This window comes from Protobothrops mucrosquamatus, unplaced genomic scaffold, assembly GCF_001527695.2.
Source record: "Protobothrops mucrosquamatus isolate PMUCROS unplaced genomic scaffold, P.Mucros_1.0 scaffold1230, whole genome shotgun sequence".
Taxonomy (NCBI): domain Eukaryota; kingdom Metazoa; phylum Chordata; class Lepidosauria; order Squamata; family Viperidae; genus Protobothrops; species Protobothrops mucrosquamatus.
Window position 1 is genome coordinate 176,970 of NW_015387437.1, and position 16,029 is coordinate 192,998.

Sequence of the window (16,029 nt, forward strand, 5' to 3'; positions counted from 1 at the left end):
TCTGGAGGCCACTGGCTTAGGAAAGGCTGATCTACAGGACTTTGGCAAATTTGGATTCTGAATGTGAACCTTCTTGTGAGACCTTCTGCGGAAGTAAGCTATTAAAAGATGTCTGAGTGGTGAAATGTACCCCAAGGAACCATACCTATTCTAAGTCTATTTGCTTTACTTTCTGCTCTCCAAGTGCTCAGTGTCGTCTTACCTCTCAATTCTATTATTGGGCTTTGGTCACAAAAGGACTAAATTGGCATGCTATGTGGGCTAAAGAATGGTTAAGTGTTACATGTAGCCAAATCCTCCTGGGCTGCTTTTCTAACTTTGGACCTCAGCAGCACACCGTCCAAAAAACATCTGAGCCCTGCCCAAATGAAAGGTGTTCCTGGCTGCAGAGGATGTTTTAGACTTATTCATGCAGCGTATTTGAAGGATTTTCCAAACTGGAGGGAAATAATTTACTCTGGCTGGGGGAAGAAAGTCTGCTCTTGTAGTGTCTTCCATACTGCTGCTTTCCAGATTATGAATCTTTCAAGGGCAATAACTATTAGACTGCCATGGACAGCTTCGGACATTGGATTTAAAAAAAAAACCCTGGGCAATATTAGACAAGCTGTTTCAATAAAACCGACTCAAAATTGGTTTTGGCTGCTTCACTGGGCACTTTTTCTCTAAGTTCATATAATGAAATAAGCCTGTGATGGAAAAAAAAAGAACAAGGTTAAGTTAGAGGGAGGAGGAGGAGGAGGAGGAGAAGGAGGGGTTTCTTCCAAAGGCATTTTGACTTAAAATGTTGCATAGCAAAACACTTCATCCTTATTTATTTATTTATTTATTAATTTATTATTTAAATTTATATACCGCCCTATCTCCCTTACGGGACTCAGGGCAGTGAACAGGCAATAATAAAAATCACAATAAATATTGAATAAAAAGCCTGCTCTAAAATACCCCATATAAAATCCCTAGCAAAGCCCAATCAAAACTACGCCAGGCTGGCCGCATGGAATAGATGGGTTTTCAAGGCTCGGCGGAAGAGGCGCAGGTCCGTAGTTGTACGTAGGTCGGGGGGTAGGTCATTCCAGAGGGAAGGAGCTGCCACAGAGAAGACTCTCCCTCTGGGGGTCGCCAGCCAGCATTGACTGGCCGACGGCACCCTAAGGAGGCCCTCTCTGTGGGAGCGGACTGGTCGAAGGGAGATATTTGGTAGGAGGCCAATGACCTTGGCCTCCTACCTTGGATGACCTTGGACCAAGGCGCAATAAATTTCCTCCCCCTTGGTTAGTTCCTTGCACATGCAGGACTCTGGCACTTGTAGATGGCCTCACCTCTTTTCTTTCATTGGCTGTTTATTATAGGAACACAGGAAGTTACATCACTCTGAGTCAAATCATTCATTCATGTAGCTCAGCACAGGGGTCAACAGCATGGCATAGGGCCCGGTGATGTGAGGGGCTGCCTTTTTCCTGTGGTGCCTGGCTGGCCAATTTGAGCTGATAAGGCTGGGATGCTCTGGCTTCTTTGGATTAAATAATGTCATCTACCGGTATCTAGGAAATGCACCTTCTCTGTTGCAGCACCTGCCATCAAGAATGAAGTTCCCTGAGATCTGTGTGGCTCCCAACCTGAAGAACCACAAAAGTTGTTCTCCTTGTTGTTCTCCCAGACCTTGGGCTAGTTGTTGTTCTCCCAGACCTTGGGCTAGGAGAGTGGTGCACTATTTGCTGGGTTGGTGGGATGTATGGGAGTCTGCTGAGTTTAACAGTTTATTCTTTTTTTCTTTTTCTTTTGTTCCAGTTGATATTGTCATTTCTTGTTTCCATTATATTGTTTTTAGAGTCAGGCTGCATCAAACTGAATAAACAAAGGTTTTCAGGTGCTGACTTTCATTTTGAGATTTTGTACAAAAAGGTAACCTAAGCACTAAGTAGTCAATTATACAAATGCCAATGTTTCATGAGATGTTTGTATTTACGCCTAAGATGGAAATGCAGCATTTCACAAAATTTGTCATTCATGTGACATTTGTTTTTTTTAAAGTAATTGTGAAACTAACAAGAATTCTGCCTTGTTTTCCCTTCTAGCCCAAATGACTAGAAGAACTGTTGTCTTCCTTCCTCCAATCCTCAGAAGACATGCCCACAGAAGGAAAAAGCCATTGGTGCTTCCTCTCCTTGCTTAGGTGGGGGTAGAGAAGAAGTGATGGAATCCACTAATTGGGGCCATGATAACTGTGATTTAGGAGAACATCTGAGCATCACTGTGGCCAGAATGAAAGAAATCCATTCTTAAGCTGGCTTCCCTTCCATCTGATTCACTCGTGGAAGATAAGGAACTGAAAACTGCAATGCAAAAAGTCTCCAGAACATCATCAACTTACTAAAGGGTCCCTTTAAAAAAAAACTATATCCAACTTGTTTTGTAACTTCTAGGTCCAATTCAAAGTGCTGGCATGAATTAAATATTTCTTCTTGGCTTTACAAATCTTTTTCAACTGGATGGATGGAGAGCATGTAGCCATACAGAAGTTCTTGAACAAGAATGATCATAATGGCTGAGACTACAGGGAGATATATTTAGCAACATATATCCTTTATTCCTGATGTATGGACACTTCTTTACGATTCCTGGAAAAGTAATAACCAACACTCCCTTTTTTGAGAGAGTGGGAATAGGGACTGAAGTAGCCTAAAATCTTTGGCTCCCTGTTAATATGCATTAAAGTTTATCCTTTGCTGACACTTGGAAGATTGTTACAAATACAAATTGAATAAATAAATGCAATATAATTATATTGAATGAATGAAGCCTTCTAGAGCAAGCTGGATCATCTTTCTTCTAATAATTCTTCTAATTATCTTATTAATGGATAATATAGTATAGCAGCTGATACTTCTGGGCTAGGCATGGAGTAAACAAACTGTTAGCAAGTCGGGACTGAGGAGCCCAATAATTCACAGGCAGCAGAAAAACAGAGTCAATGCCATACGAGGGTCCATACAAAGAGGTCAAATAAAGTTGAGGCATCAAACAGAGTCTATTATCCAAAAGACAAGAACCAAAGTCAGGGTGGAGGTCAACTGTCAGGGGTTGAATGAATTAAATAAGTCAGAAACAAGGTCTAGAAACATTATTGCCAGCCTTGTCTTTACAAACTAAAAGCTTGTAAAGCCAGAACTCATAAAACTCCATCCAGACTCCCATTATTGGCCATTAGGCTATTCAAAAGGAATAAGTTAAACTCTATAACCGAGGAAGCTTCATTGACAAGTAGACTTGCATCCCTGAGTTTGAATTCTCAATCTCCTCTGTTCACTAGAATCTGGTCTTTTCTGCCAATTTAGGTGAGGACATTTGGTTGCGGTCACTATGACATGATATATGCCATGGTACCTTCATATAAATGATGTGAATTACATAATTGGCATCAACTGCATTATGACATGAATGCCATCCACTCTGGCACATGATGTCACTGTTCATCAGATGTCTGTGACAAAAGGTCCTCTATCTTATGAAATTCCAAGCTGAGACTCATGCCTCCCTAGTCCTGGTTTTTGGTTCAGAGAATAAACATGGTATGGCTAGAAGTGCAAATTCACTTTCAGAGGAATCCTGAGAAGACATGCCTTCAAATAAAATATAGAATTTCCTTTCTTGTTTGTTTTGATTTGATCCTTAAACTATTTTTATTGTTTCAGGTATGTGATTTATGTTTTATATTATATTTTTGACTGTAGAGAACCCATGGGACTTTTTAAAATTAATAAGCAGTATACAAATAATACAAATTTATTGTTAAATAAAATAGATAAATTAATAAAATGTAATGTCTTAATATCTAGTTTCCCTCTTTTGATGCTGTCAAATTGGGATATTTTTATTCTAAAATATTCTTGTAATAGCTCACCTCAAACTATTAGAAGATGAGATGAGGTACACAGAATCTTGCAAATAGACTCAAAGTTACTGAAACCTGGAATTAGAGCTGAGTGAAATGGAGTGGATTTGAAAACAGGTAAACAATAAGGAAGGGTGGAAATAATTCGGAAAAATGGCTTTAGAGCCTGTGGGAATCCAAATGGAGCACTTCTTTGCAACTCTTTAAAGCTGCTGTATCTTTTACACAATCACTAAGTTGTCCTCTGCACCCATCACATAGCCCCAGGAAAAGATATGGATGGCTTAAAAACTGGCAAGTAAATGATATATTTGCACCCCCCATTTTGGAGTGGAATCTGAAGTGCTGAACAGTCATAGCATCCAATGGAAACAGAATAAAAGTCTACCTTATTTAACTGCTGCTTTATTGTAGAATTGTCTCTCTGTATAACACTTCTCATTTCTTGGCTTCCCAGGTACATGATGTTTGCTGCAGAAATAAGACGCACAGGCATGCACATCAGAAAACAAAACTTATACAGGAAGTTTGGCTACAGTCTTCAAATTTTGACAACTTTTAATGATTATCCTCCTTGTTTCACAAAAGTGTCTCCCAGTTGGTAGTTAATCCATTGCTTATTCTCTCTCTCTCTCTCTCTCTCTCTCTCTTTTTGATAAACGAAATAAGAACACAGTACAGTAAAATTTAAAACTATAAACAGAAGGTGTGAGACATAAAAGGACCCAATAATTAAGCATAGGCTGACTAGTTTCTACTTTACTATTAAGTTTTTCTTTAAAACATTTTAATGTTTTAAAGATTTTAATATTCTTTTTTTTTAAAAAAAAAATGAACTATTTTGCTAGACAATAGACATGTAATTCTTAATTAAAACATTTATGCAAAGAGTTAATTACACAAAATTACATGACTTGAGCATTTTTCATGATTGGTTTCCATGAAAATTAGCAAGGACCAACTTGAAGAGTTCTAATGGACATTTCCCCTGAACAGCCTTTTCCTTAAAAGAAATAATGAGTGAAAGATTGTAAAGCAAAGGGAGTGATTTTTCTCAAGAGGCAAAGAAAAAGGAAATAACAATTGGACTGCTCCTTACCGGTGACCTCAAAACATTAAATGGGGCAAATTCCTATAGTACTTTAAGGAAGTGGAAGCAAATGACATTAAGGTAGAAGAGAGGGCAGAGTTGAATTTCAAAATACCTAATAATTTCCCATATGACTTGATATCAATGTACTTGTCAGCTCAATTTAAAATTCTAGATTCAAGGTTTAAAGCCAAATTATTTGACATTTCACCATACAACCAAGTTTTTGGAATGATCCAATCCATCCCTATCATCTGGCTTGCACAGATTAGATTCCAATGGCTCTTGCTCCATAGTAAATTTGTATGGGATTAGTACATATATAGTGAACAGGAATATTCAGGAGTGAGACACAATTGTCTAGAGTTATTGATTCTTCCCAGAGCTGTGAGAGTTCAAAAACTTCAGAGAGCAAAGTTGATGATTTTGTGCACTGTACTTTTATTCTACCACAGGAATATGTTCCAAAGGAAGGTTGGTAGAAATGCAAAGACATTTTGGATCCAGGGGCCTAATGTTAATGGAAAGTTTCTAGCCCTCAAACTTTCTACCAAAGGAATCAGGCCTCCATAGTGATTGTGTTATGCCATCAGCACAGCTCTTCATCGATGGAGCAGTTCTTCCATTCTATTTATGTATGTATCATATTCTGTATTTATTTATGTATGTCATATTTATGTAGTGTATATTGGAGGTGGTGACCCTTTGAATGCTGTATGCAACAAAATTTCATTTTAATGTATGCCGATTAGTATACATTCAAAGTGACAATAAAGTTATTATATTATTCTATTCTATTCTATTCTATTCTATTCTATTCTATTCTATTCTATTCTATTCTTAACCTGCTTTCTATTAATAAATCCAGCCTGTGGTAGGTAGCTAACAATACAAAATAAAACATTCTCTTAAAATTACAAAGCACAGTATAAAACCTGTAATTGTGGACAATATTAAAATTACAGCAAAAGAAGTTTTAAAAGCTAAAAAGCTGTACATTAAAAGCTAAAAACTGTACATAAAAACAAAGGACCCCAAAGAATAAAGGTAGAAGTCCCACAGTTTAAGACTATTTCCTTAGTGTAATAAACCATACCAGTTCATTCTAAATCTGAAAACTGGACAACCTTAAAGTTATAGCCCGCACTGTTTTACAAAAGAATTCAAAGCAACCTAGAACACAAATCTTTCATTTAGAGCAGTGTTTCTCAACCTTGGCAACTTTTAAGTTGTGTAGTCCAGCTGGGGAATTCTGGGAGTTGAAGTCCACACCTCTTAAAGCTGTAAGATTGAGAACACTGCTTTACAGGAATAACCAAAATCCCTCCAGTGCCAGGAACACTAGCAGCTTCAACCGATCCAGCCAACACCCACCACCAACTTAGCAAATGCAGGAGAAAGTCCCAAGACAATCTTATAGCTATCTGAAAAACATAATGACAGTTATTAACCAGGCATAAAAGAACAATGAACCAGACAACGTATCCTGCCATTTTAAAAAGAGAGTGCTTATGAAGATGCTATTGTTCTGGACAGTAAAGGAGACAAGAGAGAAAGACTAAAAATCAGAAGGTATTTCTTTATTCCTAGGTCAGCTCTATTGCACTTAGGTATAGAGAAAATTGCACTCTATAATCCTATGAATGACCCCTCTTTTTGATGTGGAGGGTGAGATGGTACCTCCCTCCCCTTTCTCCTTTTCCTCCATCAGGGATGATTAAGCATTGGTGTCCTTTTAGTCATGTCCCTTTGCTAAACAGAGACTGCTAACTGTGCCCAAAATACACTTGATTTATTTATGATGGTGCAACCCCAAAGGAACTCAAAATCAAGGACCAAGAAAAGAAAAGAGGGCTTTATATCACTGGTAGCTCTTTAACCTAACATGTCACAACCAGTGCTTAATATTTTCACCAGCTAAATTAATAGTACCCCCTTTACAGAGCTTAATGATCAAAATCAATCAAGTTTCTTTCAGTCTTTAGAACTATTTGACATTGATTCAATCAACCACCAATTGCCAGACAGCAATACCTGCGCATTCGTCACTGAAGTTCAAAACCATTGTTATAGTCATATTATGGTGAGGAAACAAAACAATGCAGGACTAAACAAAAGATGAATTGTGCTTTGAAACAATAGTCTGCAACAGTCTTAGTGCCATTGGGTTTTGCTTAATTAGCTCCCTCCATCTCAAGCAACATTTGGAGAATATCAAGTAGCAGTAAAATGCTTAGCATTTTATTTTCTTTAATGTGCCTCTACAATAAGGTATGGAACCTCTGACTATTAAGATGACACTAAAGTACAGATCACTCCATTCCTCACTATTGGAAATCCTGGTGGGAGTTGTAGTTTAACAAGATGTGGCGGACATATGTTCCCCAGCCCTGCTTAGAAGCAAATGCTTTAATGGAATGGTTTTTCTGTCTTTCTCCAACTCACATTATTGTTCAAAAGGCAAACAAAGCATCTATTATATGTCAATTCATTTCCTCAAGGATTGCAACCTATGAAAGAAAAGCTAAAGTTTGCCAACAGATATTTTTCTGTATGCATACATTGGTGCAAACATTTCCTTTCCTCTGGGAAAATGGTAAACCTCATTCCATCTGCAGCAAGATTCATCCATCAGTTTAACCTATAATCTGAACCAGCTTGCACAGCCCACTGTTATCTTGGATACAGTGAGTGCAAGTTATCCCTGGAAGCTCTTAAGCTTTTGTTTTATTACTGCAAACTCCAAATGCCAACTGGTTGATGGTTTGGAGTAAAAAAATTATGTTAGTATATAAATTTCACTAAAAACTTGCATTAGAAGTCGACCGGTCATAATGTGCTTGCGGCCATGTACACTGAGTTAACTAAAAACAAATAAACAAATGTTGTCAAACTAATTTAGGAATATAGGAATATAAGCGTAACAGCCTTAACCAGTTTAACATAAAGGCGGATATACAGTAAACTCTGAATTAGGGAATTAAAAATAAAGTATGTTTAATACCACTTTCTGTATTAACTTTTGCTCCGCACAAAGCACCACAATATTGAAGGCAGAACTGTAAATGAAGAAAAAAAAAACCAAGCCATAACCAGTTGTTAAATAAGCAACTGGAACCTCTGTGACAAAAAAGTTATATATTTATTTAGCTAATTTAATATGATCACATGGCAATGTGAAGAACATAAATGATTAAAAACCAAACAATAATAGAAAAATCAGATAACAATAATCCATACAACCAAGGTCCAGGATCAAGAAAAACACCCCAATTTGCCAAAGCTCCAACAATAAAGGAGATATTATAATACAGATACAATTTGAGGCCACAGGAATAGAATAATCAGTAATCTGAAATATGTATGTATATGTCTGTGTGTGCATGTGTATGACTTTGTGTGTTAATTCTGAAAAAATAATAATAAACTAAGTGTCTTTTCCAGCTAAGTGGATTACAAAGATAGCACCATCTAGTTTCTTTTCTAATTCAACTTAAGAGACATGCAGTTTGTATCTTAATTATCAAAATGTTCTGAAAAACTTTGGGATTCTACAAGAACTTTCTGAAAGACTATGGCTAATCTATGAGGCCAAAGCAGATGAACTGGGAAAATATATTTGGGAAATAGCCTTTGTATCATTGTTTTGTCCAGATGATTTTTGTTAAGTTATTGTAAACCACTTGTTAGGATGATGTGGAAGAACAGATAAAAGTGGTGGATTCAATAAAAGCAAATTAAATTATGGTAGAAATATAAGTGAGTTTCCCAGGAGAAAAATGTCCCAGCTACCCTGAGGAAAGTATTGTGTATACTGCAACAACAACAAAAAAGACTTCTCAAAACTGAAGGCAAAAGGAAAAATGTCCTTCTTCTTTCTTTTCTGCTTTCTTCTGAAGTAGCAGAAGATATAAAAGCTAGAAGCAAGAAGAAGGTAGATTCATTTGGGTACCATTTAAAAAATGTTCAACTGAATTAGATTCAGATAAATTAACCCAAGGAAGAACTGAGCTGTAGCTCACATCACCAGGAACTGGAACAGCTGGTAGCTTCAATAAGCATGCATAATATGGCTAATAATGGCATGAGATCCCTTGAACAGAAGTTGGTTGGTCATAACTACCTCATGGCACAAATATACTTTCAATGTATGGTTTGGTTGAATTTGAACCAACTGGATTATTTGTTTTCCAGGCAACTTTCTTTTTCTTGTGGCAAACTGTTGCTGCAATGGTATCATTGGGTCTCTACAAGGTAGTAAATAAACAGCTCTGTCTTTAAAGCTACAGATGGAAGAAACTGAATGTTGAGAAGGGAAAACTATATATGCTTAAATCTTTCTGCATTCAGAAAACTAGCATGCAGGAAGGCTAGAATCCTTTCTGTCAAGCTTGTTTTCCCCCAAACAGGGCTATCTACCTTTAAAAGATGCCATGGGAAATTATGAATATTTGTTGATTACCTTACCAGCCAGTTTGCTTGCTTTTCACAGCCGTAATAATGCCACAGTCTCAATGGATAGGTCAGATTATGTAATGGTCTGTGGGAATGACCTTGGGAGAGAGGAGGAAGAGCTGCAGTCTAGACAACCATCACACAAAGGTATCTGAGTCCACAGGGTTGTGAGAAGCATCTCAGAAGGCCCTTTGGCCTTTTAAGAGTTTATTGCTTATCAAAGACGCAGTGCCTCATTGTAGCTGGATAACTTGAGACAAGATGGGGATTCCTTTTTGTCACTGATTTCCTACTAAAGAGTAGGAACTTTTAACCTACTTTTGTTACAGCAAAGACAGCAATGATGGTAAATTGGGTCTTACTGAAACATTTCTTATTCTGATGCTTCAGCATTCTAGATAAACTGCTTATTCTACTTTAACACTGACATGTAGGATGAATTTTAAAGCTAATTTGGGTGAATACATTCTTAACATGATTCCTGAATTGGTCATTAGGAGGAGTGCTCACTCTTGGAGTGACTGATCCAAGGTATGGGTCAGTGCATACAGGTAGGTATCCAGTAGGTCTTTAAAATGCAGAAAAGGACAAATTAATGCATGCTTCTTTCAGGATTAACATTATGTTGGTGAATCATTCCTTAGATTTATTACTGAGGAGCTTTGGAGCCCAACTTTGAAAACAGAAGCCTATTAATTCAGGCTTAATTTGTTGATTACAGATGTGTTAAACCAGTGGTTCTCAACCTTTTTAATGCTGCGACCCCAACCGGTCGTGAGTCGAGGACTAAACCGGTTGTAAGTCGAGGACTAAACCGGTCGTAAGTCGAGGACTAAACCGGTCGTAAGTCGAGGACTTTCCCTGACCAGGAGCGCTGCGCATGCATGGTTCCGCCCCCTGCGCCGGGTGAGGCGTATCTGGCAAGCGGCAGAGACGGAGCAGGCTGACCACCAGCTGGCCCAGCCCAAGGGAGGTAAGGCACCCGCCGGAAAAGGGGAAAAAATGGCGGACGAAAAAAATGGCGGACAGCCTTGCTTGGCGACCCCCATGAAATGGTCGATCGACCCCAAATGGGGTCCCGACCCACAGGTTGAGAACCACTGTGTTAAACTATCAAAAGGTTCACTTTTATAATGTTATAGTCATTGTGGCAAAGAAATGATCTGATCACACATCAGTGGTCCAATGCTCTAATACTAGTCTCTCCTGATCAACAGCTTCATTGCTAGATGTGGTCAGGTTAGTCCTACCTACTGCAAACTTGTTTAGCAGCATGTTTTTTTTAATGTCAATTTATTTTCAGTATCTTCTTCTCACCTCTCTTTCCTTTCCATCTCTTAATGGTACACTAGGTGGTGAGTCACTCCAAGTGAGCTCTTCTTCAAATGACCACCTCAGGAAGGATGTTAGAAACTCCCAAACTATGCTTCGTGTTTCTTGGAAGTTATGAGCAGTTTCACTATCAAAGCATTCAGGTTTCATGAGTAATATTTATGATGGAAATAAAACTGACAGCTTTTAATTTGTTTTTTGTTTTTTTAAGAAACACATAATTATGGAAGCCAAACTGAAACAAGAACAGCTTTCCTTTTCTCACTCAGAGCATCTGTAGAGAAATTAAAGTCCTTACGAGCTATAAAGCAACTTGTTAAATTCCTACCTACCCACCTTTTCTTTCCTTCATTTGGAAAGAAGATAAGTTATAAATGAGGGTCACTCTGACAAATGACTAGGTCTGTCAACATAATAAATCCTTTAAAAGCAATTTGTTTCTTTTCACTAAATTAGCATGAGCATCCCATCCTTAAATAGGGGAAACTTCAGCTCACTTTCAAAAAGAGGAACAAAGCAGATACAGAGTACAAACCACAATTAAGGACTGTCTTAGGAAGGTAAGTCTTCAGACAACATTAAGCAAACATTTTAGTCAGGCATCACACAGGAAAACAAACAGTAGCAGAGGAAATGTGAAAGTCATTATTCCTTGGTTTACCTTCCTGGAAGGCAGGTGATAAAATATGTTTCCAGGGCTAAGGAAACGTTCCTTGAAAATATGTATTATGGGATATAATTTCTTACCTCAATTACAAATGGGCACTTAACAACTTTGCATGGGCCCAACCACAGGGTCTCTGCCAAGAGAGGGTAACTTTGTTTTCATTTAGGCAATCTAATGTATAGACCCCATATACAAACCTTGGAGAAGTTGACTGTATGCTTATATATTTTCTCTTTAAGTTTAGGTGTGGCTTGGAGAACAGATAAATAGACTGTGCTGCAGTATTTTAAAACTGCACACATTAACAACAGGCTATTTACATGGAAAATATACAGTATGACAAAATAACGTAGACATTTCTGTACCTGCTTTTACTGTGGTGAGGGTGAAATGATTTTATGATGAAGAGGAAGAGGAAAAAACAGGCACCTCCTCAGTCTATTTTTCTTTTCAGTACAAATACATATTTCTGCAACTAGTTGCATGCCCCATGTTTAGAAAAAAAATACATTTTTGTGTAGGATTAGTTGTCATGGCATGAGAGATGCCAGAGTTAACTACAGGAAATTCTTGCTTAACAATCCTAATATTGAGATAGGCAGATAGGGGCAACTGAAGTGAACACAGTATGGCTATAAATGTGGGAAGTCACAATTTTGATTATATAACTGTGGGTGCATTGCAATGACTCTAACTTCACGGATCAGTTGTAACTAGCATTTGTTCGGTGCCACTGTAACTTGAAATGGTCATTGAATGAGGAACTACTGGTAATCCATTGTATTACTTTGCTTGTAGTGAGCTGCAGGCTGTAACTGAATTTAATATCATGAACCTGGAATGAATCTTATAAAGCACTTGTAATTCAGAAAGAGATAAGGAAATGAAAATGTCACTAATCTCTGATTCTTAGTATAGAATCATCAGAGTTGGTTTGATAGAAATCAGCAGAATATATTTCAAATTTAAAAAATTGAGTTAAGGATCAGGTTATTTGTATTTCATAAAATGAAATGTTTAATTGACTCTGACTTCATAGTCCAGTTTCTCTTGGTGATGTTCTAATGCAGGGGTCCCCAACCCCTGGTCCGTGGACCAGCACCAGGCCGTGGCATGCCAGAAACCAGGCCACACAAACAAGCGAACAGATAGATTTCAAATTGTGATTTTTTAAAAAAACCACTTTTATTGTCAATTTAACTAATCAATAATGGTAGCAATAATAATACCACTGTAGGATTATGCTTTTTTACTTTATCTTTAAAAATATGATCAGAAATACTTAATATGTCAACTTAAAAATAGAAGTTGGGTGCTGATTGGAGAAAATTAGAACTTGATATGATACATTTTACACCCAGGATTGTTTCATTCTAGCCAATGTTACAGGCATCTGAAATAAAACAGTTCCAATTTATACCATTCAAACAGCATATAAATATGGGCTTATGTATCTACATAAGATGGATGAATCACTCATTCAACTGCCTTACCACATCTTCGCTGCATATTTTAATGCACATTTGCCCATCATGCTAGGCCAAATTATATTTGAATTGAGTGGTACAGAAGCAGATCAGTCATTGATTAATTGGGCTTAATAGTGTTGAGCCTGTACTTCAAGGTTTCTAACTTATTTCTCGAGTTTCCTTGGCAGATGCTATTCCAACTTGCTACTTCTATAGGCCAAACTAGAAGAGAGAAACAGCTTTAATTTGTGCACTGCAAATAAGCTAATAATTTATATGCATATAAATGAAAAGGGTTTTCCCTCTCTTCTCCAGCTTTTTAGTGATTGTAATGATTTCTACATATTTCTTCTCTTTCTATTTCATATATAGTTTTCAATCTCTGTGGTAATTTTTAGTTTTCCATAGCCAGTTAATTCACTTGTGCTCAGCCATGGAAAGCTTTTGTGAAAAATACAGTTGTGGCATTTACCATTCAATCTTTTCATAAATCTTTTCATCCAGAGGACTTAAAATGCCACATGTATACTGTAGATAGCCCTTGCTTAGCAATCTCAATTGGGACCAGCATTTCCATCACTAAGTGAGGTGGTCACTAAGTGAAACATCACATGACCTCAACAGGCTTATGACACCACTTTCGCTGGGAACATTAAGTGAATCATCACGGGTGGTTAAGTGAGATGTCATGTGGCTGTGACTTGCAATTTTACTGCCAACTTCTCCACCAATTCTGCTTGTCAGAAGCCCATTGGGAAATGCTCAAATGGCAACCATATGACAGTGGAATGCTGCTAGGCTCATAAATGTGAGAACTGGTGGTAAAGTTACTTTCTCAATTGTCTTAACTTTGAATGGTTGTTAAACAGGGCAGTTGTTAAAAGAGGTCTACCTGTAATCTGTACTGTTGTATAATTCAACACAGTTATTGTATCCAATTCATCTAATATTAAGTGTAATTTAGCTCAAAGCTATGTAACTACATCATGGAGAAAATCTATCCAGGTGGTCAACAAGAATCAACCATGACATGATGGCACATTATCAATCCAGAAATATAATTACAAGTCCTGACTCCTGCCTGACAGGACATCTATCTATCTATCTATCTATCTATCTATCTATCTATCTATCTATCTATCTATCTATCTATCTCTCTCTCTCTCTCTCTCTCTCTCTCTCTCTCTCTCTCTCTCTCTCTCTCTATCTATCTATCTATCTATCATCTATCTCTCTCTCTCTCTCTCTCTCTCTCTCTATCTATCTATCTATCTATCTATCTATCTATCATCTATCTACCTATCTACCTATCTACCTATCTATCTATCTATCTATCTATCTATCTATCTATCTATCTATCTATCTATCTATCTATCTATCTATCTATCATCTATCCATCCATCCATCCATCCATCCATCCATCATAGCCATCCATCTGAAGTGATTCAGGGAGGCTAGCAACCGTAAAATTAATTAAAAACAATTACAATATAGTACAAAAATAAACATATAGGGCAGCTGAGAAAAACTCACCATAGATGTCAATATAGGCAGGAAATGGGACTCTTCACAAACTTGGTGCCCCAAGCCCAGGCACAAAGCTTACTCTAGTGCCAGGAACAACTTTCTATGTGCAATTTACCTGCTCCATCCACACATTCCATATAATGAATCAAAGGAATTTATCAACTTTTGTATAGCTCCTTTAAAGCATGACAAAACATGTTGGTTGCATTCAAGCTTTCTAACTTCTTTAGTTCACTGATACAGTGATTCTCAGGCTCTCTCATGAAAGTGAAAAGGGCAAGGGGAAAGGAGAGGAGAGAGAAAAGAAAAATATAAAAGCCATAGTTTCTCCTTCCTGTTCATTAGCCATTCTTCAGCCATCTGATTGCCAACTATTAAATATGGTTTGTATCCAGCTCGTTTTGATATAAAATGGGAAGAAAATAATTTTCCACTTCATTTTTAATAACAATTTCAAGTGCTGTTTTCCCAAGATAAGGACTTTTTTTTTTCAATCTCTTCCACCACTGCCAAGTATTGTAAAATAAACCATCTCCACTACTCTTCTGGTCAGTAAACAGATAAAAAAAAAAACCAAGGAAATTCCTCCAGAGAAGCCACAGATTTAAGATTGCAAGGAAGGACTGCATGTAAGGAGGGGGCTTGGGGGCTTACTGTGCTTATCTGTATCTTTGCTGTCATCCAGACGTTAACCTTTGACCCAGAAGCCTGCCTCTCTCAAAAAGGCTTGCAGTGTTTGCCCATTATGTAATGTCTGTACTTTTGTGGAAATTTTACAGAAACAAACGGAGGAAGTTTGCCAGTCAAGCTAGTGGATAATAAATCCTGTGCGCTATAGATACAGACCCGTCTGCCCTCACCTTAAATCAGCTACTTACATGCTCAATGGAAAATATTTTTCAGGCAGTAAGTTTTTAAAAGTCAGAAAAACAAAGCCCCCCCCCAAACACATTGCATTCGTAATATAAGCTGCAAAATTAAAAAAAGCATATTTCACTCCCCTTTTCTTTTTTGGTGCCCCTTCATTTGCTAGAAGTTTAATATGCTTAATATGTGGAGGAAGACGGTTTTTTATTTGGAAGGTGGTTAAGTATCTTTATTTTTCAAAAAGGGAAACCTTTGAGGATTAATAAAATGTAAAAAAGTGGATGAAAGTGTAAAACTATTCTGAGGTAGCCGCCTATTTCATCTTCTTGTGTTTCTTTTTCATCTGTCTAACTACCACCCTTGTGAGGACATTAAGGATTGTGCTGTTATTGTTAAGAACAGCATATGTCATTGTAAGATCCTGATATCTGCTAAGATAATTTTCCCTTTCAGTTGGGTTGATTTTTGGCAATTTCTTAGCAATAGGGGAATCATATCCCTGGGAAGGGGAGTGATACTAACCAGTTTAGTCTATTGGTTAAGGCACCAGCCTAGAAGTCAGGAGACTGAGAGTTCTAGTCCCATCTTAGACATGAAAGTAGCTCGATGACTTTGGGTCAGTCACTCTCTCTTTCTCAGCCCTACCTCACAGGGTTGTTGTGGTGGGGAAAATAGAAGGAAGAAGGGGGATTAAGTATATTCGCCATCTTGAATTATTTCTAAAAAT

The 16,029-nt window shown here is 37.5% G+C and overlaps 1 protein-coding gene across 1 annotated transcript in view; it reads right to left on the reverse strand.

Moving 5' to 3' along the window:
• Positions 1–598: 598 nt before the first annotated feature.
• Positions 599–16,029, reverse strand: part of LDAH (lipid droplet associated hydrolase) — a 78,464-nt gene continuing 63,033 nt past the window's right edge. Inside the window, exons 5-7 of the mRNA XM_015820986.1 lie at positions 4,247–4,366; positions 2,476–2,554; positions 599–689 (exon numbers count right to left, since the gene is read on the reverse strand). Coding sequence (XP_015676472.1) covers positions 599–689; positions 2,476–2,554; positions 4,247–4,366 — 290 coding nt within the window. The remainder of the gene's footprint in view (positions 690–2,475; positions 2,555–4,246; positions 4,367–16,029) is intronic.